General features: G+C 42.7%; 1 protein-coding gene and 1 long non-coding RNA gene across 18 annotated transcripts in view; one reads left to right on the top strand and one right to left on the bottom strand.

Moving 5' to 3' along the window:
- The window catches only part of KCNMB4 (potassium calcium-activated channel subfamily M regulatory beta subunit 4), a 59170-nt gene that overhangs the window by 27271 nt on the left and 5737 nt on the right, over positions 1 to 26162 (bottom strand). Inside the window, exon 2 of the mRNA XM_077913828.1 lies at positions 6870 to 6997. Coding sequence (XP_077769954.1) covers positions 6870 to 6997 — 128 coding nt within the window. The remainder of the gene's footprint in view (positions 1 to 6869; positions 6998 to 26162) is intronic.
- Positions 4082 to 24630, top strand: LOC144323410 (uncharacterized). Of its 17 annotated transcripts, none has more exons than XR_013388843.1 (9): positions 4082 to 4213; positions 4837 to 4952; positions 6652 to 6720; positions 8182 to 8273; positions 9761 to 9848; positions 10165 to 10348; positions 11331 to 11445; positions 15025 to 15101; positions 17805 to 18582. It is a non-coding gene; the product is annotated as an uncharacterized LOC144323410 (long non-coding RNA). The 17 variants fall into 17 exon arrangements; XR_013388850.1 differs by lacking the exon at positions 17805 to 18582 and adding an exon at positions 15802 to 17762 and having other exon boundaries at positions 10240 to 10348; XR_013388842.1 differs by lacking the exon at positions 17805 to 18582 and adding an exon at positions 15802 to 17759.

Here is a 26162-nt window from a genome sequence, read left to right as displayed (position 1 = left end):
TGGAACCACAGCTGGAGCCGGGGCTGGACGGCCTGGTCTTCACCCCCATGCACAACTAGAAGGCGGAAGAATGCACCCGCGGGCAGGAGCAAGGGCCCGGGCTGAAAGAGCAGCTAAGCTCCCTTCCACGACCCGATGGGAAACCGCGAGGGCCGGGGCCGGAGGAGGGGCCTCGTCGGCGGGGCGGGTGCGCACGCGCGCCTGCTTGGAGGCCCAGGTACCAGGAGGCGGTTAGGCACCGCACTCGGCTCTCCGTAGAAGGAGAAGTTCGAGAAGTAGACGCCGTCGCCCGTCCCAGCCCTCGGGTGCAGATGCAAGGGAGCAGCGAGCGGGCGGCTTCCGAGGACGCGCGTGCTCCCCTCGCGGGGAAGCCAGCCCCGTGGCGTCGGGCCCGGGCCTGCAGACACGTCTCCGGGCGCGCTCGGTGCGAGGCCGTGAGCAGGGCTGCGCAGGGGCAGGCCCGGGAAAGGCCGAGAGAAAACGTGTGCCGGCGGGGTGAAGGCGGTAAAACCGGGGTGCGGCGCAGATGCACACGCTGCAGGGAGACTGGGAGCCCCACCGCGCGGGGAGCGGGGCGCTGAGAGGTTAGCGGGAAGGCGACGGACGGAAGCGGCCGCGCGGGTCCCTGGGCGCCTCGGCGGGAGCTCCCTCCCTGCGCGCGGGAAGCGGGGCGCGCCTGCGCACATGCTGCTCCTCGCCGGAGCCTCGCGGGGGAAGCGGGGCGCGCCTGCGCACACGGTGCTCCTCGCTGCAGCCCCCGGGGCGCGCCTGCGCACACAGGCTCTTTGCTGCAGCCCCGCGCGGCGCCGGCAGCCTCGGCCTCCGGTCCCTAAAACACGCCCGCCGCCTTTCCTGGCAAGTGCGGGCCTCCTGGTAAGCGTCGTCCCGATTTTCGGCGGCGGAGTGAAACCTGAAGGTCACTTTACGACGGAGTCCGAGGTACGGAGCGCGACTCCCGGCGCCCCAACTTCTGACCCGCCGGCGTCGTGCACCTCCCGGCCTGAGTGCTCTGCGCGGTGACAGGCCTGCGGGGGGCGGGGGACGCCTGGGGCAGGGGCGCCCTCCCCGCCGACCGACCGGGAGCACGGCCGCGCTTCCAGATGCTTCTAGACGCTTCTCGGCGCCCGGAGCGGGTCCTTCCGGAGGGGACTCGACGGCCTTCAAGTTCATGCCCGCGGGAGGCGACTGTGTTAGGGGAGCCAGGGGAAGTGGGGGCGATGGCCACCCGTGGGGGGCGCCCCGGCCCACCCCCTGCCTGCCCCCAGTCTGCCCCCTAGTCTACCTCCGGGCTGCCCCCGGCCTGCCCCTTGCCTGCCCCGGGTCTGCCCCCCCTGCCTGCCCCCGGCCTGCCCCTTGCCTGCCCCCTGCCTGCCACCTGCCTGCCCCCGGCCTGACCCCTGCCTGCCCCCAGTCTGTCCCCCCTGCCTGCCCCTAGTCTGCCCCCGGTCTGCCCCCCTGCCTGCCCCCCGGTCTGCCCCCGGCTGCAGGGCCCGCTCGCCCTTGTCCCAAACAAGGCCCCAGGGGTGGCTCAGCCGGTTCAGTGGCGGGCTCGAGTCAAACCGCCCTGATCTCGGGCCTCTTCCCTGCCACCAGGCTCCGCCCCCCCAGAAACAAGACCACGACTCCTCTATTTCCTCGCGGCCCATTTTCTTCAGGGTGCGTCCACGTGGCCTCGTTTCTTACCTGTGTGCGGCCAGGGAGCTGCTCCCTCCTTCGCCAGAGCTCATGTCCCCTGCGTCCGTCCATTCCCGCCTCCCTGGAGTCACCCTCACCCCACCAGACTCCTTTTCCAGACACAGTAAACCTGTTGAAACAGTCGCCTGCCCTTATTGAAGCTTTTACATCCGCCCGTGAGGCAACCAGAAAGTGCTTCCTAACCGGGTTGCTCTAAGCGCAGCGCCTACCCTGCACAAAGTCGGCTGCTGACTTCCGATTGCCAAAACCAGTGACTCCTCAGTGGTCCCTGTCTGATTAGCCCTTTCTCCCCAAAGCACCGCCCTGCCAAGACACTGCTCCTTTGACCCCTTCGTCCAGCGTCCCCCTGCCTGCACCCTGGGTGTGGATGATCCCAAGACTCTGCCAACGTTGCCCCTCTGAGTCCCTGGTCTGTGCTCCCGCTCTGGCTCCCCTGGAGCCTGTGTCCAAGGGACTCCCACGCCGCCCTAGCACTGGCGCTGACCTCCCGCACTTGAACTGGAAGCCTGCATTTCTAGGGGCACCTGGGTGGCTCAGTTCGTTGGGCGCCTGACTCTTGATTTTGGCTCAGGTAGTGATTTCAGGGCCATGACACTGAGAGCCCGCATCAAGCTATATGCTCAGCAGGGAGTCTGCTTGGGATTCTCTTTCTCTGCCCCTCCTACTACTTCTCCCTCTCTAAATAAGTAAAAAAAACAAAACAACAACAACAACAAAAAACTGCATTTCTAACACTTTTTAAGCATTTTCAGGGTATCTTGTGAGTCCCTCAAATTCAGCACGGTCACAACTGGGCTGTCCTTTCTCAACCCGGGCGAATGTGACCCTTCTCTGCTCCTTGGCACTTATATTGTCATTAAGTTCTGTTGATCGTAACTCTCACACATCTACTCCTCAGTGACCACTTCTACTTCTCCTGATCATCTGGGTCCCCCAAAAGCTTCATGAGGACCAGCAGACAATAGAAGGAGCTTCAGAAATCAGACTAACTGGATTCCAGGGGGTTTTTTTGTTTTTGCTGAATAGCTGTGTACATTATTTAACTTCTTTGAGATTCAGTTTCTTCCTATGTTAAATGGAGCTGGTACTTAAAACTACTCTAAGAAATTTGGTGACGGGATCCCTGGGTGGCGCAGCGGTTTGGCGCCTGCCTTTGGCCCAGGGCGCGATCCTGGAGACCCGGGATCGAATCCCACATCAGGCTCCCGGTGCATGGAGCCTGCTTCTCCCTCTGCCTGTGTCTCTGCCTCTCTCTCTCTCTCTGTGACTATCATAAATAAATGAAAGGTAAAAAAAAAAAAAAAAAGAAATTTGGTGACAAATATAAAAAAAGAAATTTGGTGAGCGAAACACAATGTTACTCACATAACACAATGTTACAACGGTTGGCAAAGGGAAGCCACTCAAAATGTTTTTTTTTTTTTTCCACTCAGTACTCTCCTCACTTTCCCTCCCATCACTTAGCTAAAGCACTCTGCATTGTTCTCCTCCAAAACACATTCAGCACTCAAACTGGTTACTTTCTTTTTTTTTTTTTTTTTAGATTTATTTAACTATTTGGGGGGGGGGGTAGGGGCAGATGGAGAGGGAGAAAGAATCCCAAGTAGGCTCCATGCTCAGTGCAGAGCCCAATGTGGGACTGATCCTACCACCTTAAGATCATGACCCCAGCTGAAATCTAGAGCTGGATGCTCAACCAACTGAGCCACCCAGGTGCCCTAAACTGGTTACTTTCTAAATCAGAGATCCACTCAAATCAGTCTTTGGTTAAAAACAAAACTTGTCACATCACAAATTGACATTGCCTGTATGGCAGGCAATCTCCTTAATATGGCATTTGTTATCCTTTAGAAATCGAACCTCAAACAATCTCTCCACCTTACAAATTCACCACTCCTTATTTATATAACCCATACACCTGATGTACCTTACACTGCCAAGCCTCGGTTTCTTTATTGCAGCCATCTCATCTTCAAGGTCTTCCCCCCTTTTACCTCTAGCTGATGAAGCTATATTTCTATTTGCACAAGCACCTGTTTCTCCCAATAAATTTTAATTTCTTGGAAGCAAAGAACTCTCCTTATTAATCCAGCACGTCATCCATTCATTCATTCACCAAACTTTTACTAAGAAGCAGGCATTGTGCTAAGTCCCAGGGATACAAAGCCAAAGAAGAGAGGTCCCACACCATTAACTCCTACACAGTCTTTTGAGGATGGTGGGTGTACAAATTATTCCAGCACAGAGTGATAAGTGAGAGCATAAAGCGAAGCAGTGGTTCTCAATCTAGTAGTATATTAGAACTTCTAAAGTCATTTTTAAAAAATGTTAATGCCTAGGTTCAACCATCAGATTCTAATTTAATTGGTCTGTGGTGCATTTATTTTTTAAAGCTCTTCTGGCACAGTTATGTGAAGTGAGGGTTGCAAACCTCTGGGATAGAGCTGTACAAAGAACATGGAAGATGTACTTTTGACTGTTCCGCAACATCTCGGCCCCTTCATTCCCATATACTCAGGCATGCACCCTTTCTCCATCCAACTTAGAAGATATTGCCTTATCCCCAACTCAGAGGTAAATTCTGATTATTCTTTCTCGTGACTGGTTTAGGTGTAGGCAAAAGAACTCATTCAAATCAGGGGAATCTAAGGGGAGGTCAGTTATGGGAAGTTGAGAAAAGGTTTCCTAGTTCCAAGAAAACCATACCAAGAAAGATAGTTTTTTCTTTTTAAAGAGATTTTATTTATTTATTTATCTATTTATTTACTTATTTGAGCGTGAGAGAGAAAGCACGAACGGGGGTAGGGGACAAGGGAGAGGCAGCCTCCCTGCTGAGCAGGGAGCCTGACACAGGGCTCGATCCCAGGACCCTGAGATCATGGCCTGAGCTGAAGGCAGACGCTTAACTGACTTGAGCCATGTGTGTGGCTGTGACATCTGGAACTGCAGCAACTGTATTGTAACCCTGAGCAGATCGGAAGCAGAACTGAGCTCCAGAAAGGACCTGGCTTCTGGATGACACTGTTAGGTTACTGCATCAAACAACCCTAATGTTGGTTTACTTGTGCATTTCTTTATGTAATAATGAATTTCCTGACTCCTTATGATACTTTGAGTCAGTTTTCTGTTTACATGCAACAGGTGGCATCCTGATACACAACTAACCCAAACTTGGAAATCAAGGAAAACAGCCCAGAAAAGGGGAAATCTGTGAAGAGCCTTCATCAGGGCAGGCAGTCCAGAAGCAGGAGAAGCAAGTAAGCATGGATATAAACATAAAAGATCTTAATGGAACTACACATGGTTCAAAGTGGCTACTGCAAAGAGTATGAGCATAAAGAGGAGGCTGGAAAGGTGTCAGTCTGGGGCAAGAACTCGAGCCTTGTATGCTGCGGTAGGTTAAATATGGCCACAGAACCTGTGCAGCTTCTTCTAATAAGCAGAGTCGATTTTCACACCCTGTGAATCTGGCTGGTTTTCTGACTTGCTTTGACCAACAGAATGTATCAAAAATGATGTAAGTTCCAGAGCCAGGGCCTGGCTCTCTTGAAGTGCCACCCTGAGGCTACCATATTCTCAGGAAGGCAGTGCAGCCTACTGAAGGACGAGAGGCTGGTGGACAAGCATGTAGGCACTTTGGCCACACCAGTACTAGGTGCTGAGCATGAGAGGCCATCTTGGCCCACACAGCTATTCCAGCCATCATCTGACTGCATGTAGACTTCCCAGCCAACCCACAGAATTATAAATCATAAATCATTATTGTAGTAAGCCACCAGATTTGGGGTGGTTTTTTTTTTTTTAATTTTTTAAAGTTTTATTTATTTATGATAGTCACACAGAGAGAAAGAGAGAGAGGCAGAGACACAGGCAGAGGGAGAAGCAGGCTCCATGCACCGGGAGCCCGATGTGGGATTTGATCCCGGGTCTCCAGGATCGCGCCCTGGGCTAAAGGCAGGCGCCAAACCGCTGCGCCACCCAGGGATCCCTGGGGTGGTTTGTTACGCAATAATAGGCACCTGATGGATAGGCCATGCCAAGGTGTTCAGATTTTACTCTGAAAACCATGAGGAGTAACCTGACTGAATTCATGTTTTAGAAAGATCGCCTTGGCAGCAGCTTGAACGATGGGCTTGGTGTGGGGGCAGGTTGGACGTAGGAGGACTGGTTGGAAGACTGTTGTGTTAATAGAGCTGAAAAATCACATCGATCTGAATTAAGACAAGGGAGAGAGGAGTAATCATGGAGGTAACATCAGCATGACGGCAAATATAAGTTACAGTGCATAAAGGAGAAATGTGAATTAGGAATTACAGTTCTTTGGGGGCGCCTGGGTGGCTCAGTGGTTGGGCATCTGCCTTTGGCCCAGGGCATAATCCCAGGGTCCTGGGATTGAGTCCTGCATTGGGCTCCCTGCGTGGAGCCTACCTCTCCCTCTGCCTGTGTCTCTGCCCCTCTCTCTCTGTGTCTCTCATGAATAAATAAATAAAATCTTTAAAAATTTTTTTAAAAAAGGAATTACAGTTCTTTGGATAAGGGAAGCGAGTAGATGGTCACTATGAGGGACTAGGGGAGGAAAAAAAGATTTAATGTAACTGGAACATCTAAGTGGAGAGTAGGGCAAGGGGCTGTGAACAGTCAATAGATGTTTAATGGATAAATGAGGATGATTAGTCAGGGCAGGTACTGCAGTTCTAGTCCGACAAGCCGTGGATACGTGGCTTAACTGGAGTTCTTTCTACATCAAGGAAGTTTTAATGGTGGGAACTTGTGTTCTTGATACTTTGTCGGAACAGAGAGGAAAAGGAAAGGAAAGAATCGATGCAGTCTGAGATGCTCACAAAGCCACATGTTGTTCAGTTTACGCGCATTGATCCGTAACTGCCAGGGAACACATTAGCATCTAATGTTCCTAATGAAACATCTAACGAAAGCACTTTTTCGTCACGTATCCAGAGGGAAGAGCCACCATACAGTTCTCTGTTTTGGTCCTGCACGTTCTTCACTTGCCTCCCACCCTGTAGGGTAAGTGGCAGCCCTAACTCCACGCAAAGACAGTTGAGACTATGCTCATGTCAGATATTTTGTCAAGTGAGCACAATCTATGACTTATTTTGTAATAAACCTCCAAGGCTACAAACAACTTTCATATGCACATGTGAATACTGGCTTACCTTTGAAATTGATTAAAATAGCAAGTAAATGGCTGGGAACCAATCTCATCTTTCCAGTACTGTTGCCAATTCATGACATTTTCCAAGTTCTTCTGATTTTCTCTCTTACAGGGAGGAATATAGGAGCACTAGCAAAACAGAACACAGAAAATAAACCTATTATTCTACAGAATATTGAAATATAGTCTTTTTTTTCTTTTTTTTTTTAGAGAGATGGCAGTGTGCACATAGTAAATCTAATTCTGACCTACTTAATCTTTTAAGTACATACAACCAAATTGAAATTTGGTTTATATTTCAATATATTTCAAATTTCCAATTTGGGAAAATTACAGATAACAGTCCAATAAAAATGCAGCAAAAAAATAACCTTTAGTTATTACAGTATGAGGATAGATTATAAGCAATTAGTTACAATCTAATAGCAAATTAAAAGCATAATATACTCTTTTTGTGGGCCTGCCAGTCAACAGAGGGAAGAGGAAGGAAGAAAGGAAGGAAGGAGAGAGAGAGGAGAAGGAAGGAAGGAAGGAAGGAAAGGAAAGAAAGGAAAGAAAGGAAAGAAAGGAAAGAAAGGAAAGAAAGAAAGAAAGAAAGAAAGAAAAGAGAAAGAAGAGCAAGCTAATTTTTATTCCCAGTTGCTATCTCCAGATCTCGATATTTTCCTCTTCTACCTTTACCAAATTAAGTACTCAACTCTCCTCAGATCCTGCTCTCAACCGCTGAAACCCAAGTTTTCTTTTCTTACATCCTCTTGGATACTAAAATCAGCAGAAAAGTTCCTCACGAGTACATAATCAATGTATTTTGCTAACCGGTGCCTTTTCCTAGCTCTGCCTCTAACAAAGTAGTTCTCTCTGAAGGGACCCAATTACTCTGAGCAATACAGAATCAGCAGATTTGGGAAAATTATTCTTAACTCTGGATGTTAAAATTAAGTCTTAGCATTCTAATCCATTTTCTCTGATTCAGGTTTGGTTTTTTGATGTTTTTCTTTTTTTAAGATTTTATTTATTTATTTATTTATTTATTTATTTATTTATTTATTTATTTAAAGATTTTATTTATTATTTATTTATTTATTTTTTTAAGTAATCTCCTTACCCAACATGAGGCTCGAACTCATGACCCTAAGGTCAAGAGTCAGATGCCCCTCCAACTCAGGTTTTTATTACTGATGATGATCACAATAAATATGGTGCCGGTTTACTGTTACTGGATGTTTACAAGATGCCAGACATGGCAATAAAGGCTTAATGGGCTCTAACCATGTGCTTCTTACAACGACCCTAAAATGATCTCCCTTTTATAGATGGGGAAACTGAGATTTCCATCAGCCCTATGACTAGGTGCTGGAGATTTTATCACATTTGACTCCCAGCTGTTGTACTAAAGTTTCCGATGGTAAGGAGTGTATATGTGGCGGGGGTGGGGGGGTGGTGGTAACCATTAGCTTCATTGTATAATTGGGTCCGTATTATTTTAGAGCAAGGTAAGTTGGCAACACCGTCCCACTGTTTTCCAGTCAAACACAAATGTTTTAGTGTGACATACAATCCTCTTCAGGCTCTGCCCTCTGCCTGGGACACAGTCGGTTGGAAGCACAAGGTCCCCAGATCTGTCTCATGCGATCACACCTACTGGCTGGTCCCTGCTGCTCTCTGCTCTTTCACTGGCCTTTTTTCAAGACGTGGCTCTGTCTGGGGGTCTCCTCCTTCCTACTCCACAGTTGAGTCCGCCTTCATTGGTCCTGCCACAGGCATCACACCACAAGCAGCCACAGCTGTAATCCCAGGGTCACCCCCGCTAGTCTGTTGTATGGCGGTCTCCTCAATTCACTGGCAAGCTGGAACAGGGCTCTTTTCTGTTTTATTTTTTTCTGCATCTTCACACTTAGGACATGATGCTTGGCAGTAGGGAAATTTCAAAAATGTTCGTAGAGTTAATAATAACAAACTTCTATACATTTTTTATTCAAGAGGGATGAAGCTATTGTCACAGTGGTTGGTATTTTTCTTAACACAAATATTTTAAATGTTAGTAAATTCGGTTATTCTCTATCATGTAACAAATTCACAACATCCAATGCATATCTTATTTTAATGATGGGATCAGTGGATATTTACTCTTTGCACATATAGTTAATGTTCTATTAAGAACAGTATATATAAAGCCAAAAATTTCTGGGAAATCCTGAATTCTAAGATCTTCCAAAGCAACAGTTGGGTTTAGAAGCTATAGAGGCTGTGAGATATGGCTCCGGCCCTACTACTTGTTGGGTGTTTGGGGCTGGAGTAAATTACTTCCTTTTTCTGGATTTCATTTTTTCTAATCTGTAAACTCTCCAGAATAATTTCTAGCTCTACATTTCTATGATTCTCTTCTTGGAGGTACACCAAGAAGGGACCCAGCAGAAGGCAGGACTACAAACACTGCAGTATTTTTCCCAGAAGAGATGCTGCCCACTGGGGAAGTGGCTAGGCAGCCTGACTAACCCCCATTCCAGCCCCCAAAAGGCACAAGGGCCGTAGGTCCGTTCTTGGGGATCTGTAATTTGCATTAGCTTAGTGTTCATAGAGGACCCCTGACTTCTTTATTGTTTATGCCCTATAATGTGCTGGATGTTTCCTTCTATTAAAACATTTTTCTTTATTTACTGCTGTCAGTTTGTAAAATGAGAGGAGGGTACCACCCGATTGTGTTCTTTGAATGCTTCAAAATCCATCAGAGCCTTTTTTGCAATGGCTACACTCCACACACTCGACACAAGACATACACTACACATTTTAGGGAATAACAACAAGCAACCAAGTGGAATTGCAGCAGATTTTAAAATTTTGCAATTTAACTCAGTTTGAATTCTTTGCTATTTAGTGTTTTCCCCCCCACAGGGGGAAATGGGTTTAAAAGAACGATCTCCCAACAAATGACAACTCCGGGATTTCGCTAGAAGAGGCACACCCACGTGTTTCTGAAAAGGTCAGATAAAAACTTTCACTGAGCAAATGGAGTTTGTATTAACATCTGTTGTGGTTTCACGTGGGAAAAAAGGAAATGTTCCTCACCTTTAGGATACTTCTGATGGGGAACAGAGGGCCGGCTGAGGACAAAGCACAGGGGATATCCCACAAAAGACCCCCGCCCCGGGTGGGATCTGTGTGGCATTCCCCAGCAGGTTCCCAAGGTCTTGCTGCAGGGAAAACAACCTTTAACTTGATGATGGCCTCAGTGTCTCCTAGGTCCTCTTCCACATGTGAAAACCAGCTGAAACCTCCCTTCCCTTCCCTCCCCCAAGTCTGCAGGTGTGTACTCAGCCACCCTCCCAGGCCCCTGCTCTTCCTGCCCACGGGTCCTGCCCCTGTGCTTTCAGAAAAACCACCATCTTGCACCAAAGACGTCTCAAGAATTCCTTCTTGGTCATCAGCTCCGGACTCACCCCACCAAACCTCACCCATTGTCCAAAACTTCATCACTTTGAGGTAGTGTGGATGGATTTTTAGACGCAAAGTCTTTTTTTTAATATTAGGGAAACTAATTAAGGGAATATTTTTATATTATTTATATTAGGGAAAATAGCCTGTGATCAATATTCAGGTATTTTTTTTCCCAGGCCACATTCTTTCCAAGAGTATCCTGGATTACATAATGAGCTTGTGCTACTCTAGGAACTTTCATTTCACCGCTCCCATGCCTAGGAAGGAAATTCTTCTAAAGGCTAAATCTTGCTTTCTTAAAAAATCATTATTGTTCTTTTTCTTATATCTCGATTCTCCAATTAGTTCATCTCCAAAAGTTCTGAGAAGCCTAACTCGGATTCTCTCTAGAGTCCTTCTCAGTTCTGGCAGACCAGGGTGGACTGGTAAGCATTTTGAAATACTAGTTCACAGCAGTGTTCTGAAAAAAAAATTTTGGAAATTCAGACACAACTTTCCTCTTGAGGCTGTTCAAACCTGATGGGTTTCCAGGTACTATGACAGCTCCACCAGTATGGGGGCTCCACCAGGACCGGGGCTCCACCAGGATCGGGGCTCCACCAGGACCGGGGCTCCACCAGAATAGGGGCTCCCCCAGGATGGAAGCTCCTCCAGGATGGGGGCTCCACCAGGATCGTGTGCCCCGGGGTGGCAAGCACGACGACGTGGGCACCGTATGGGCAACACTACTGTCGTCATGGCTGACAGTTGTTGATTTCACATGAAGCGTCTCATTAATCCAAATCCCACTTAATCCCAGTAAGTAACTGGTATGGTCACCCATGTTTGACAGATGAGACCGAGCGGCAGAGATTTAAGAAGACTTTCCCTCCGTTACACATAGCAAGTGGAGAAGTTGGGGCTCCGACTGCAGCATGTTCTTATCCGTGGCCCCATGTCTCTATCTTTAGGGCTTCCCACTCTACCCTCTTTGGAGCTCCCGCTGGGGCGTGAGGGCGGTGCCCTGACTTTTGCCTCCCACTTCTAGGAGCCAGGACCCGTGTGAGGATTCCTTGGGAATGGGATTGGAGCAGGCCTCCAGCCTGAGGGCTGAGGCGGCTGCTGGCGCTTCAGTTCCCCGCACACTCTCCCAAAAATGCACTGTAAGTCTGTCCCCTCCTGTCTTACTTTGGCTCCCGGGTTGGGTTTTGGTGCCATGGATGTAATTGCACTTAGGGGAATTATTAGACACGACGTCTTTGGTCAGAGGACAGTGAGTGCTCCCCTTGGAGAAACTTCATACAGTTCTGACCTTTTTTGGTCTTTCTTTGGCAAAAGCAGCATTTCCCAATTTCTAATATCATTATCACCCAAATAACCTTCGCTGTTGTCTGTAGCACTTGCTGCCTAAACTTGCACGAAATCACTTTCTGTAAAAAGCCAAGAGTAAGAGGACTGTGATAAAAATATATTTAATGCTTAATGCTTTTTTTTCTACACTTAGTAAAAAAAGATTTTTCTTGACTTTTGCATTCACGGACCACGTTGACAGAATTGAGTGGGCTAAGACTTCAGTGAGTTTTTTAAGGGAAGACATTATCATTTGATGTGGGATATTTGGTTATGTACTTATTATGACCTATTTTTCCATTAACTTATTTTAGGGTTTATCAAGATTTATAATAGCTTCTTTTCAGCCTATCACAGTGGATTTATATTTTAATAGTACCCTCTTGAGTGTGTTCTTTTGTGTCTTGAGGATTGCATTTCAATCATGTGGGCAGACTCCTTTACTGAGTCATTAAAAAAACAATTGCACAAAACACGTGGTCCATTGAAACATCAGGGAAGTGAGTTCTATGTTAGGCATTATCTAAGAAACAAGTGGAAAAACTGTTTTTTTTCCGCTAGTTTATGGACTTCACTTGGTTAAGGAGGATGGTATTGAAAGACATAATACTAGAATAGGTTTAGCTGATTAAATACTTTCCAAAGTAAACTTGGTTAGGAAATGAATTCTTGGGGTGCCTGGCCAGTTCAGTCCATAGAGCAAGAGACTCTCGATCTTGGGGTGGTAAGTTTGAGCCCCACACTGAGTGGAGAGATTACTTTAAAATAAAATAAAAAAACCCCAACAAAATGAATTATTAAAACATTATCAGTTGGAACATAGGTCTGTTTTTTTATACTATGATCCCTCATTTTCTGAAATCCTGTTATTTGTGTCAGCTATGATTCATAACTTTCATGACATTTTTGACAATATAAACATATAATTATGAAATAAAAACCAACTGACCCATTTATAAACACCATAATCTTTTATATGCCTGAACTCCATTTTTTTTAAGGATTTTATATATGTATTCATGAGACACACAGAGGCAGACACACAGGCAGAGGGAGAAGCAGGCTTCCCATAGGGAGCCCAATGTGGGACTCGATCTCAGGACCCCAGGATCACGACCTGAGCTGAGGGCAGAGGCTCAACCACTGAACCACCCAGGCATCCCATGCCTCAACTCCATTAATGGTGTACACACCTTGTGAATGTAGGTTAACTTAACAAACACATATGAAATTATATGTCAGCTAAAAAATAAAAAATTCTAGGACAGGTGGTTCCAGAATGTGTACCCGCATCTGAAAGCCAAATGAAAATAATCTTGTGGAACAACCTGAAGTTCAAACAAATGGCTTGGAAAACATAAAAAGCAAGGCTAACTAAGAACAGGAGAAGCTAAAATAAGCTCTTCGGAGAGAACAGGCTGGGCAGCTACCGTGTGGTGCCCAGCCTAGACCTGTGTTCATCAAAGTCTGTTCCATGGACTTGGATGGATCACGCATCAAAAAGATCCACCCTCCTGAGAGTCTGATTCGGTAAGACCCAGAATCTGTTTTTAACAGCTCTCCCTTCCCTTGGAACGACAACTTTTTTCCAACTGACCAACTATGCAACAAACCATTCTTGACTGCTGAGTACTGGACAGAGTCCGAGGACAAAATATTACCCACCCTTTACTCGTATCTCCCCTCCCTTCCCAGGAGCATGCAGTGTGGTAGTAGTAGCTTATCGACAAAGTGCTTTGCAATTACAGAAGAGGAAGTGAGGATTTTGGCTTTGGGGGGGTAGGGGAGAGGCTTCACATCCGAGATGATTTTGATGTGCACCTTTTAGTTTGAACGGGAGTTTACTTCTCAGAGAATGGCTTGGGAAGGTGACATTCCAAGAAGAAGAAATGTGCAATGACTTTGTGTATAAATGTTCCATAAAGACTGAGTCATCTAATGTGCTTGGAGGATAGGGGGCAGGAGGGAGGGTGTGAAAAATGCCCAATTATCTGAACTACTACTTACTGAAGAACTGTTCCTCTCTCCTCAAATGCTTCAATGAGAAATTGCTCGCTACCTTCTGCAGAGTATTTCCACCCACCCACCAATGCTCTTTTAGTTAGAATTTATTGTCATGTGTTGACACTATTGGCATTCTCTAATTTAGTAATACTCATGTAGCTTCTGCATTCAAGCAGAATCAGGTTGGTGATTCTATTAAAACTAAGAAAAGTTTCAAACAAACGACGTTCCACTTTCAAGACAAAACAGTTGACTTGGCTTTAAAGCCGGAAGATAAAAATACAGCGTCTTTACTGAAAAGAGAGATCGAATCTAAATAGAAAAAGTCAAACCAAAGCAAGAAGTTTTAATCTGGAACAAAGCTCGATGGTTATTTATGACAGTACATGGAAAAGCTGGTCCCATGGCATATCATGGTTCAATGTCTTTGAGGAGTTAGCCAGTTCTCATGACCACACAGAACACTAAGATCACTAAAATGAAAGTTTCTCAAGTGTTCGTGCATGCATTCAGAGGTGCCTCATCGATGGCACTATCTGTGTCCTGTATCGTATACCGTAAAGTACACAAATCTCAATGTGTGTGTGTATATTTAATATTACGACCATCATTTCTGCATGAAGGAGGCCAACAAGCTGTGTCCATGCTAAGTCCCCCAGGATCAGGATTGAGAGATGGTGGTGACAAATGCTGGATGTTCCCTAACTTGAGGCAGAATTTTCCCAAAGATGGCTGCACCAATACATTTAGAGTAGTAATGGGCACTGGTCCTGTCCTCCCCGGGGACGCTGAGTACGACTGTGCTCACAACGGTGGGGAGGGGGGGCTCATGGCAGCAGGAGAAAATGGAGTTTGGGCCCAAGTTGGGATCACGATGGGCCCAGAGTCCCTGTGCCTGTTCCTACAGATCCTGAAGATCACATGCAATCCCCATACCTAACATTAGTGCCCAGGTCCTCCTTGGACCCCCCTACTCAGAGACAGGAGCTATTTGGGTGGGCGACCCACCCACTCTTTCCCCAAAGAGTAAGCCAATGGGCGAGCGCTGCTGCCCTAGGAAGCTCCAGGGATTACAGGAGTGGGGATTCCTGGTCTGTGCTCCTTTAGCTGCCTGTGTGGCTCCAGAAGGGGACAGGCAAGTCCTGGAGAAAAGCTGTACTGCTCAAGGAGTCTGGGCGGCCGATTCAGGGGGGGTCTATTGATGGAAGCCAAGAAGTTACCCCTGGGACCTATTCTAAGGTGACTCACCTGACAAATGCTATTCTCTCTGTCCTTGTGGACAAGGAGCACGAGAGCCAGCTGCCTTCACCTGGCTTGGGGGGGGGGGGTGTCCAGGGCTGTCTTACTCAGCACGACCTCTGCTCTGGCTGCTGTGCTCGACTCCGCAGGGACCTTGGCGACAGGCTGATTATTGCACCTGGACGCGCGGAGTACACAGTGCCCTAGATTCACTGGCAGAGCTCAGGTGAGCCAGTGAGTGGGAAACTCGGGGACGGCCACCTCGGGGGTGCTCCTGGGAGTCTAGTGGTCCACGGGATTTCTGAATAGCCCTTCCACAGTGAGAGGCAGACAGTGGGGCACCCGGGTGGCTCAGCGGTTGAGCGTCTGCCTTTGGCTCAGGTTGTGACCCCGGGGTCCCGGGATCGAGTCCCACATCAGCTCCTCACAGGGAGCCTGCTTCTCCCTCTGCCTGTGTCTCTGCCTCTGTGTGTGTCTCATGAATAAGTAAATAAAATCTTTTTTAAAAAGTCTAAACATGGAACATCAAGTTACCATGCTACCCACTGTACACTGGGCTTTTCAACCCCCTAACACAGAAGGGTGTCGTTTACAGGCCTGAAGCAGCTCATGCTGGGAAAGAAGTTTCTATTCTTTTTTTTTTTTTTTAAGTTATTTATTTGAGAGACAGAGAAAGAGGACATCAGTGGGGAAGGGGCAGACGGAGAGAGCAAAACAGACTCCCGCTGAGGAGCGAGCCCATTGTGGGGCTCAGATCATGACCTGAGCTGAAGGCAGATGCCCAACCGACGGAGTCCCCCAGGTGCCCCATGAAGTGAGTTTTATAAGCAAATGACTCACACTCCCAGTGCACCTTCCTATACTATCACCTTTTCCAGCCTGTCTTATAAATGGTTGTTAATCCAGGCCTGTTTTTCTACTACTAGGATATACACACCCCCAGGAGTACTCTGCAGTGTGCTAGTGGGTGCTCAAAGCCCCTGACCAGTTTGGGTGGACTAAAAAAAAAAAAATCTGATCTCCGTGAGCGTAACTTTGAACAGAACTTCCGATTGTTGTCTCTCTTGCAAGGAGGGATGTTGAAGGTACAGACCTACAAGGACTTAAGGACACTGCCCAGCAAAATCACATTTTGATTGAAGGGATGAGACTGTGCTAGTTTCTCAGAAACAGAACTCTGACTAAAAGATAAAATGTCAAAGTTGTATTTCCCATGTGTCCTTTCTCAGGAAGCTACTTGAGGATGCGCTCCACCGAAACAGAGGTATAAACCAAGAAATAGGAAGGCACTGGGTCCAGGAAACAGAATGCTCAACATGGGAGGGACACAGCAGAGCTATGTGTAACCGTTCAGTTCGGAGCAGCAGCAGGCTGAAGGAATCCGGAAAGGCCATCCCAGGAGATTTCTTTAAATAGAGAAAAGTGGAGCTAACTGTGACCTGTTATGATTACCTATTTGAAAAACAGTGTACAAAGTGGCTTTATGCTTTGGTGGGGAAATTTTGGAAAAGAGAAAGGTGCAGAGGAAAGAAACTAGAACAGGGGATGACTATCAGCTCAAGGAAAATAAACAGCTACAGAAATGAGCAATAATTTATATAGTTAATGTTCAATGTTAGTTTAGCCAAAAATTATGATAGGACCATATTTAAAGGATGAAGGGCAGGAAAATGGGGTAGAATGGGATGGTGTAAGAAAGGTAAATCCTGCGGCGCCTGGGTGGCTCAGTCAGTTAAGTGTCTGCCTTGGGCTCAGGTTGTGATCCCAGGGTCCTGGGATCGAGCCCTGCACTGGGCTCTCTGCTCAGGGCGGGGAGTCTGCTTCTCCCTCCCCTCGGCACCTCCCCTCCGCTTGTATGCACCTCCTCTCTCTCTAATAAATAAAATTTTTAAAAAAATGTATTAAACCAAGCATAATAGATACACAAGGTAAAACCCCCAGGCAAACATGCTTAACAGTTGTACATTTTTCCAGATATTTTTTACATGTTATTTTGACATGAATGTGAGTACACGCTTCTCTGTCTTGCTCTTTTTCTTTCACTTTAACAATATATCTTGGTTCTCTCATACCTGCAAAGAGGAATCTCATTCTTTTTTCTTTTTTTTTTTAATTATGTATTCATGAGAGACACAGAGAGGCAGAGACACAGGCAGAGGGAGAAGCAGGCTCCATGCAGGGAGCCCGAAGTGGGACTTGATCCTTGGGACTCCAGGATCACGCCCTGGGTGAAGGCAGGTGCCAAACCGCTGAGCCACCCAGGGATCCCACGTTCTTTTTTCAATTCTGCTATATGGACGTGTAAGAATTATTGACTTGTCCTCTACTGAAAAGCATTAAAGGGGTTTGCAGTGTTTTATGGTTCCAAAGGAGCAACAGACTTTCTTTTACAAGCATCTCTACATACATATTTGAGAACAGGAAAAATAAAAGTATGTATACATTCAAAAGTTATGACTTTTATGTTCCAAAGAGATTGTATTATCAACTGCACTTTTGCTAGTTTACAAGAGTCCCTACCCTCATATCATTAAAAGAAATTTTAAAAATAAATCTGGTATAATTAAATTTCATGACCGGTGAAATATGAGACTTCTTGTTTTAATTTTCATTTTTGAAGATTTTTATTTGAGAGAGACCACATGCACAAGAGAGCACAAGGTCAGGGAGGGGCAGAGTGCAACGCCCTTCCAACTGGATCCCGGGACCCCGGGATCAGGACCTGAGCCAAAGGCAGGTGCTTAGCTGACTCAGTCACCAGGTGCCCCCAATTTGCACTCTTAATTAGAGGTAATTTTTTTTCTATATTTAAAAAACTATGTGTATTTCTTTTCTGCACCTGACTATCCATGACATCTCCCCATTTTGGTCATTTTCTTGCTGATGTTTAAGTCTTTAACATAGCAAAAAAAAAAAATTGTTTTCATAGAATCAACCTGGAAACATTATCAGTTGGAGTTTCTTGGAATACTAGTGAGACCACACATATCTTCCGTGTCTGCCTAGCTGTGATTCTTCACTGAGCTGCCTGCCTGTTCATGCCCTGGCCTTATGTATTTATCGAGAGTTCTCCAGAAAAACAGAACCAAGAGTATACAGGTGGACACGTAAGAGATTTATTATGAGGAACTGGCTCGCCCAAGGTTAACTGAGAAGTCCCACAACCTGCTGCTCACAAGACTGAGACCCAGGGAAGCGGGTGGTGTATTTCAGTTCAGGTTTGAGGGCCTTTGGTCACAGGAGCACCAATGTCACGTCCCAGCTCAAGCAGAGAGCAAGTCCGCCCTTTCCTTTTTTGTTCTACTTAAGACAGATCTAATCAACAGATTGGATCGGATGACGTCCACCTGCATTGGTGAGGATGGATCTTCTTTACTGAGACTAACGATTCAAATACCTTTTCCAGAAACACCCTGACCAGTGCACCTAGAAATTATATTTTATTGATCCTCTGGGCATTTGTTAGCCCAGTTAAGTTGGCACATAAAACTAATCATCAAGCCTAGTGTTCTACTGAAAAGATGGCCATTTATTGCTATATTGAGTTTTGAATCATTTCTTTACATATTTTTGCTCTTTACATATTGAGTTTTGAATCATTTCTCTACCATTGTGTAAATATTATTCCAAAGTTAACATTTTTCTTTAAATTTTAATGCTTTATGTCATTAAACAAATCAGTGCATTCCTTTATGGTTTCTACCCTTGGTGTCATGTTTAGAAAATTAAAACTAAAATTTTATTTTCCAAATAGAATTTGGGAATAAATTTAGTATTAAATTTAGTATTTTTAAATGTGTATTTTTCCAAATAATAGGGAAGTTTTATCATCATTACTGAGTAAGATATGTCTTTATGAGATATTCGAAATGTCAAAATTTGCAAAGCAAATCTTTCAACTTTTTTTTTCTGATAAAAGCTTTATTGAAACATAAATCACATACCATTTCATTCACTCACTTAAAATGTACACTTCAGGGGCGCCTGGTGGCTCAGTCGGTTAAGAGTCTGCCTTCAGCTCAGGTCATGATCCCAGGGTCCTGGGATAGGGCCCCGTGTCAGGCTTCCTGCTCAGTGAGGAGTCTGCTTCTCCCTCTCCCACTGCCCCTCTCCCCTACTCATACTCTTTCTTGCTCACTCTCAAATAAATACAATTTAAAAAAATAATAAAATGTGCAATTGAAAAAATGTAAAAAAATACAATGTACAGTTCAATGTTTTCTTTGTAGATTCACAGAAGCATGCAATCACTGCCATAAAAGTTTTAGAGTATTTTTTATCACCCCAAGAAGACACCCTGTACATATATGAACACATTTTTATGTGCTTATTGTCTATTTGTATACCTTCTTTGGAAAAATATCTATTCACATCTTTTGCCTATCTTTAAGTTGGCTTATCTTAAGCCTTTTTAATTGTGTTGAGTTGTAGAAGTTCTCCATTTATTCTGGAATTCAATCTCAATCAGATACATGATTTGCAAATATCTTTCCTCACTCCCTGGTTGTCTTTTCACTTTTTTGATGATGTCCTCTGAAACACAAGTTTTTCATTGTGTTTAAGGATAATCATCAATTTTTCCTTTGGTTGCTTGTGCTTTTCAAGTCAATTTAAGAAACTGTGCCTAATTCAAAGGCATTCACACTTATGTTTTTCTCTGAGAGCTTGATAGTTTAAGTTCTTACATTTAGGTTTCTGCTCCATTTTACATTAATTTTGGCATATGGTATGAGGTGGGAGTCCAACTTCGTGCTTTTGCAACAAACTGTTTCAGGACCATTGGTTAAAAAGACGGTTCTTTACCTGTTGAATGCTCTTGACAGAACTGCCAAAAACCAATCGCCCATAAATGAACTCATTTATTCTGGACTCTCAATTCTATTCCATAGATTGGTATGTGTATCTTTATGCCAGTACCACAGAGTTTTTATTATTGTAGCTTTCCAGTAAGTTTTAAAATTCTAAAGTGTGAGTCTTCCACCACAGTCCTCTTTTTTCAAGATCATTTGGCTATCCTTAATGTTTCTTAAATTTCCATATGAATTTTAGGATCATTTTCTGCAAACAAAAATCCAGCTGCGTTTTTGATGCAGACTATAATGGATCTGTAGACCAATTTGGGAAGTGTGCCATCTTTACGATATTAAGTTTCCCAATCCACAAACAACAGGCCTTCTTTAATTTCTCTTGAGAGTGTTTTGTAGTTTTCAGGGTACAAGTCTTTTAACTCTTTTGTTAAAAATACTCCTATGAAATATATTCCTAAGTGTTTTGTTATTTTGATAATGTTGTAAATAGAATTGTGTTTTTAATTTCATTTTTAGATTGTTCATTGTTAGTATATAAAAATGTAATTGATTTTTGTATATTGACCTTGGATTCTGTAATCTTGCTTAATTTATTATGTCTAATAGATGGGTTTTTTGTTTGTTTTGCTTTTGATAGATCTTTTAGGAGTTTCTTTATGCAAGATCATGGGACTTACATAGTTTTATCTCTTCTTTTCCAATTCAGCTGTCTTTTTATTTCTTGCCTAATTGTCCTGAGTAGAACTTCCACCATCAAACAGGAGTTGCAAGAGCAGACATCCTCATCTTATTTCTGATCTTAAGGGGGAAAGCTTTCAGCCTTTCACCATTAAATATATTAGCTACTCATAGTTGCTCTCTACCAGGTTGAGGAAGTTCTCTGTTATTCCTAGTTTATTGATTTTAAGACTAAGAGGGTTTTGTGAAATGTATTTTCTGCATAGATTGAGATAATGTGATTATTCTATATTTTATTAATATGGTGTATTACACTGATTGATTTTAGAACATTGAACCAACCTTGCATTCCTGGAATGAATCCTGCTTGATCGTGGTGTATAATCAAACTCTTCCAAACAATAGAAGAGGGGACCCTTCCCAAATAATTCTATCACCACAATACCAAAATCAGACAAGGACATAGGAAAACTACAGACCAATATATCTGAAAGTATAGATGCAAAAATCCTCAACAAAATGCTAGCAAACTAAATCTACATAAAAAAATGATTATATACCATGACCAAGTTAAGAGAATGGGGAATGAGTATTAATGTGCATCAGATTCCTTTGGGAACTGATGACAAAATTCTGAAATTAGTAGCAATGCACAATTTTGTGACTATACCAAAAACTACCTATTAAAAGGGCAAATATCATTTTATGTGAATTACATGCCACTTTTTTTAAAGAAAGCTGCCTACCCACTATCTTCTCTTTTCTCCTTTCCTACTGCCTGAAAGGCAGATAGCCTCAAGTCAGTAAAAAACATGTTAAGAGATGGTAGAGCATTAAGATGGTAGGAACCTGAGTCTTTGGATAACCTTCCACATCAGACTGGCACAGCCCCAGGGATCGGCTCCTACAGGCCTGACATTTACAGAGAAAAAAAAACAAACAAACGAGTACCTGCTTTGTTTAGGTCACTGTGATTAGGTTCCTGTTAAAGTATCCCATCTAGTATCTTAATTAATTCAACTAGGTTGTTTCTACTTTTCACTACTATACACAATTCTGCAATGAAATTCCTCATATATATATTTCCCTGGATGTGTGTCAGAAGGGTTTTTTTTTTTGTTTTTGTTTTTGTTTTTTTACAGTAAATACCTTGAAGTTAAATTGTTGGGTTGTCAGGTATGCAAAGCTTTGGTTACACTTAATATGTTTTATTATTTTCCTAAGTAGTTGAACCAATTTTCTAGCAATGGGTAAGACTTACCATTTTCTTGAATTCACACAATACTTCATCATGTTAAGTCCTGCCAAACTGATGGGTGTGAAATGGTATTCCATTATTGGTGTCATTTGAATTTCCCTGAGATTAGTGGAATTGAGCATTTTTTCACATTTACTGATTATCAGAGTTTCCTTCATGAATTGCTTATACATATCCTTTGATCGTTTTCCCATTATGCCATCTACCACTCTCTTAATGATATAGACATTTTCATTTTTACTTATTGCTTATTACTTGTTTTGCCATTATTTTCTACTAGTATTTGGCTTATACTTCTATTTTGTTTACCATAATTTTAGTCATACAGAAATTGTTATTTTAATGTGCTCAAAAGTATCAATCTTTTCCTCTTATGATGTCCTTTCAGCCTCATTTCAGAAAATATTTCTTAAGTGTGTATGTCATAAAGTTATTTTCCCATGCTACTTCCTGAAAGTTTTATAGTTTTCATATTTAGTTTTTCTTTCATTTAGAACTGGTTTTTTATGAGTGTGAACTATGTGTCAAATTTTCTTTTTTTTAATGTAGAGCTTAATTTTTCATTCATATCCTGGCGAACTTCTGACATCTATGCCTTTCAGTAAAATTTCACAATTGCCAGTTAATTTCACCAAGGATATAATCTTTATTATTTTACTTCTTTAAAATTTGTTGAGGCTTACTTTTTTGACCTAGAGTATGATGTTTTTGTAAATGTTACATGAGCACTTAAAATAATGTGCACCTTGCTATAACTGGACCCACTATTCTAAATGTCAGTTGTGTCTGTTGTAAAACATGTTATTTAAATCTATTATATATGTATTGATATTACTTTCATCAGATTGTTTATTAGTCATAAACAGAGGTGTGTTAAAATCTCTATCATGGGGCAGCCCAGGTGGCTAAGCGGTTTAGCGCTAGGTCTTCAACCTAGGGCCTGATCCTGGAGATCCAGAATCAAGTCCCATGTCAGGCTCCCTGCATGGAGCCTGCTTCTTTCTCCCTCTGCCTGTGTCTCTGCCTCTCTCTTTCTCTCAGGAATAAATAAATAAAATCTTTAAAAAATATCTCTATCATGATAGGCTTGTTGGCTTGTTTTATTTTTTTTTTAAGGATTTTGAGTCTATTTTTAGGTATATCCTAATATTTAATAATTGAATTTTTTACAATTACAAAATGTCCCTTTTTATTTAGTAACAAATTTCTGCCTGAGAATCTATTGGATACAATGCAAATACTCCAGCTTTTCTTTTCTTTCTTTTTGGTTGATATTTATATGTATAGTCTCCCATCTTTTAACTTTTAACTGTTCTATGTCCTTATATTTTATGTCTAACTGTGAAAAGCATCATATATTTGAGTTTGTTTTTTTTTCCCAGTCTATAATCTGTCTTTTAAATAGAAGTTAGTCCACTTATATTTAATATAATTATTTATAAATTGGGGTTTAAATGTACTATCTTATTTTTTCCTTACCTTCTTTTGGATTATTTGCTTTATATCATTTCATTTTCCCCACCTATTTATATAATTTTTTACTGTATGAATTCTTGAGCTTCAGCATAGAACTACTAAGCCAGAAACTGGAGTGGAATTTCTGATTCAGTGAGTAATAATGACTTGGTATTTAAAGCTGTGGTCAGAACATTAAAAATCTACCTATATTACAGCTCTTTAGAAACAATTTAATCTGCAAACTACTAAACTCTTCCTGAGATTACTTATCATGAGCCATCTCTGAAATCAATTTGTTTATGAAGATTTCACTTATTTCTAGAATCCCCCAAAATTATGTATCGAAAACAGTAGTCAGAAACTTTTCACTTTTACCAAAAAGATTTATTATGTTACAGTATATTTTGGTTACATTTTGGGAACCCAGGACCTAGGATGAGAGTTGAGAATCTGAATTTCTAGCAAATTCACAGATGATACTGCTGCTATTGGTCCAGTGACAACACTTTGAGAAACCCCTGGTTTGCAGGAAAAAATGTACTAGATATAAGGAGATCAGCAAAAAGATATTGAAATAATGAAAGCAAATGATAATGCTCCTGACTAGGACACTGGCAGTGAAAATTTTTATAAGCATTAATAGCAGAGAATAATGATACCATTGAAAACAAGAGTCCAGAATAGAAGCAGGTTTTAAAGAGATAAAGATGAATTTTGTTGGTATTTTTACCCTTGAAATAGAGAAAACAGAAAGCTATTATAATCAAAATTGAGAACTTAGCTTTTACTAAGCAGTATTATTTTCTGGTTTTCTGTTCTTCAGAACCATTTTAAAATAAAGTTCTGATAAAAACCATTAAGTACATGTATTTATTACAAAGGAAAAATTGGGTTAAACTTGTAAGATTTAAGTTTCTAGGATTTAATTTTCTCTAAATGAGATACAATATATGCTACTGTAATATAGTTAGGTTACAACTAGTAACTGGACACTGGATAAGGTGTCGGAGTCCATTTAGTCTGCTGTACCAATCAGATGAGTGATACAGGAGAATGAGATGAATGGATATTCCTTCACATATGCTTCAGTATATAGACAGGCACCTTCTAGTGACCCAATCTGCTAGATTCTGCTACAAAACAAAGCAAATGCATGAAATAACCGTATTTAAATTAGTTTATAAAAGTCACTAATTTATATGACACTGATTATTTTAAAATAAAAGGATATTGCTACAACTCAAAAGTACAAATTTTTACACATTTTTGTGACCTAGAGTATATCTAAGTCACAGCATAAGGAAGAGTTAGAAACATATATAATATTAAAAACCATTCTGTTCAGCATTTTACTTGAATAATTATGGTAATTTTAATATAAATGTATATACTACTTATCTAGGAACTCAACTGAATATGAAACTCTGCTGGAGACTAAAAAAAATAAATAATTGAACCCAGGGTAAATAAAATACATCTTCATTCATTGATGAGTGCCAAAAAAAATTTAAATAAACAAAATGTGTCAACAACTTGTAGAAAGCTCTATAACTGAGGTAAGTTTGTGATAAAATAAATGCATTTTTCCCAAAATGTAACCAAAATATACTGTAACATAATAAATCTCTTTTGTAAAAGTGAAAAGTTTCTGACTAGTGTTTTAGATATATAATTTTGGGGGGTTCTAGAAATAACCGAAATCTTCATACACAATAAATTGATTTCAGAGATGGATCATGATAAGTAATCTCGGACAGGAGTCTAGTAGTCTGCAGATTAGACTGTTTGTAAAGAGCTGTAATATAGGTAGATTTTTAATGTTCTGGCCACAGCTTCAAATACCAAATCATTATTACTCACCTACTCAAAAACCTTCCTTGGCTCCTGTATCAGATTCCCTTTGTTGCTCTAACACAAACTTAATGGCTTCAACAACACAAATGTATTATCGTAAATTCTAACGGTCAGAATTCTCAAACGGGTTTCCCTGAACTAAAATCAAGACACCGGCGGGGACTGAACTCTCTTCTGGATTCTCTAAGGGAGAATCTATTTTCTTGTCTTTTCCCGCTTCCATGGAAAAGGAGGCTGCCTGCATTCCCTGGCTCATGGCCCCCTTCTGTATATACCGCTAGCAATGGCTGGTTGAGTCTGTCCCATGTGCATCACTCTGATCACCTCCTTCCACACTAAAGGATCCTTGTGATTACCCTTGGCCCGCGCCAGGATAATCTAACAGTTTTAATGTCAACTTATGAGCAACCTTAACTCCATCTGTAACTTTAATTCCCTGTTGCCATGGAACAAGTATTATACCATGCCATGTATTATACCAATTATGCCATGCCAAGTATTATACTTATATCTACGTATATAAGATATTCATAGGTTCTAGGGATTAGGATGTGAATATCTTGGTGGAAGGGGTGCATTATTCTTCCTATCAGGGTTTCCCAATATCACCAAACCCATGCAGGCTGTCAAGGACTTCAACATTATTGATCCCAATTTACTCTCCTGCCTTAGCCATGGGCTCCATTCTCCACATCGGATGTTCCAACCACATGGTCCATCTGATGATTCCACAGCCTGTACCTCATGCAGCTCTACAGCTTTGCTCCTGTCATCTTCTCTTCCTTGATCTTCTTTTCAGTCCTCTCTACTTTTCCTCCCAAGATGAAAATCCTATTCATTCTCAAAATTTCATGGCAAATGTTTCATTCTCCCATGAAGCTCTTCTCCTAATCTTCCCTCCCTAGATGTTCATATCATGGTCTTTGGACTTCCTTATAGGATTTATAGGCTTTTTGATAGTTATTTGTGTTCTTTGCTAGAGAATGATCTCATTGAGGGCAGAAACACATGGATTCATCCTCCCTTGTGTGTCTGCTAGACGGATCTAAATCTAAGACTAAACCCTAGCTTTTCAATCACACCCCTCCAAAACTACTCTCCTCTAGTTTTCCCATCCAGGAAAAAAATCACCTCCCTTCACCTGGTTGTGCTCAACACAGACTGTGGGGACATCTTTGACCAGTCCATCGGTGACCTTCACCAGTGCTCCCTCCTGATCTAAGCTACCATC

This window comes from Canis aureus, chromosome 11, assembly GCF_053574225.1.
Source record: "Canis aureus isolate CA01 chromosome 11, VMU_Caureus_v.1.0, whole genome shotgun sequence".
Lineage (NCBI taxonomy): Eukaryota > Metazoa > Chordata > Mammalia > Carnivora > Canidae > Canis > Canis aureus.
Note: the sequence above shows the minus strand (reverse complement) of the source record. Positions and strands in the feature narration are given on the sequence as shown.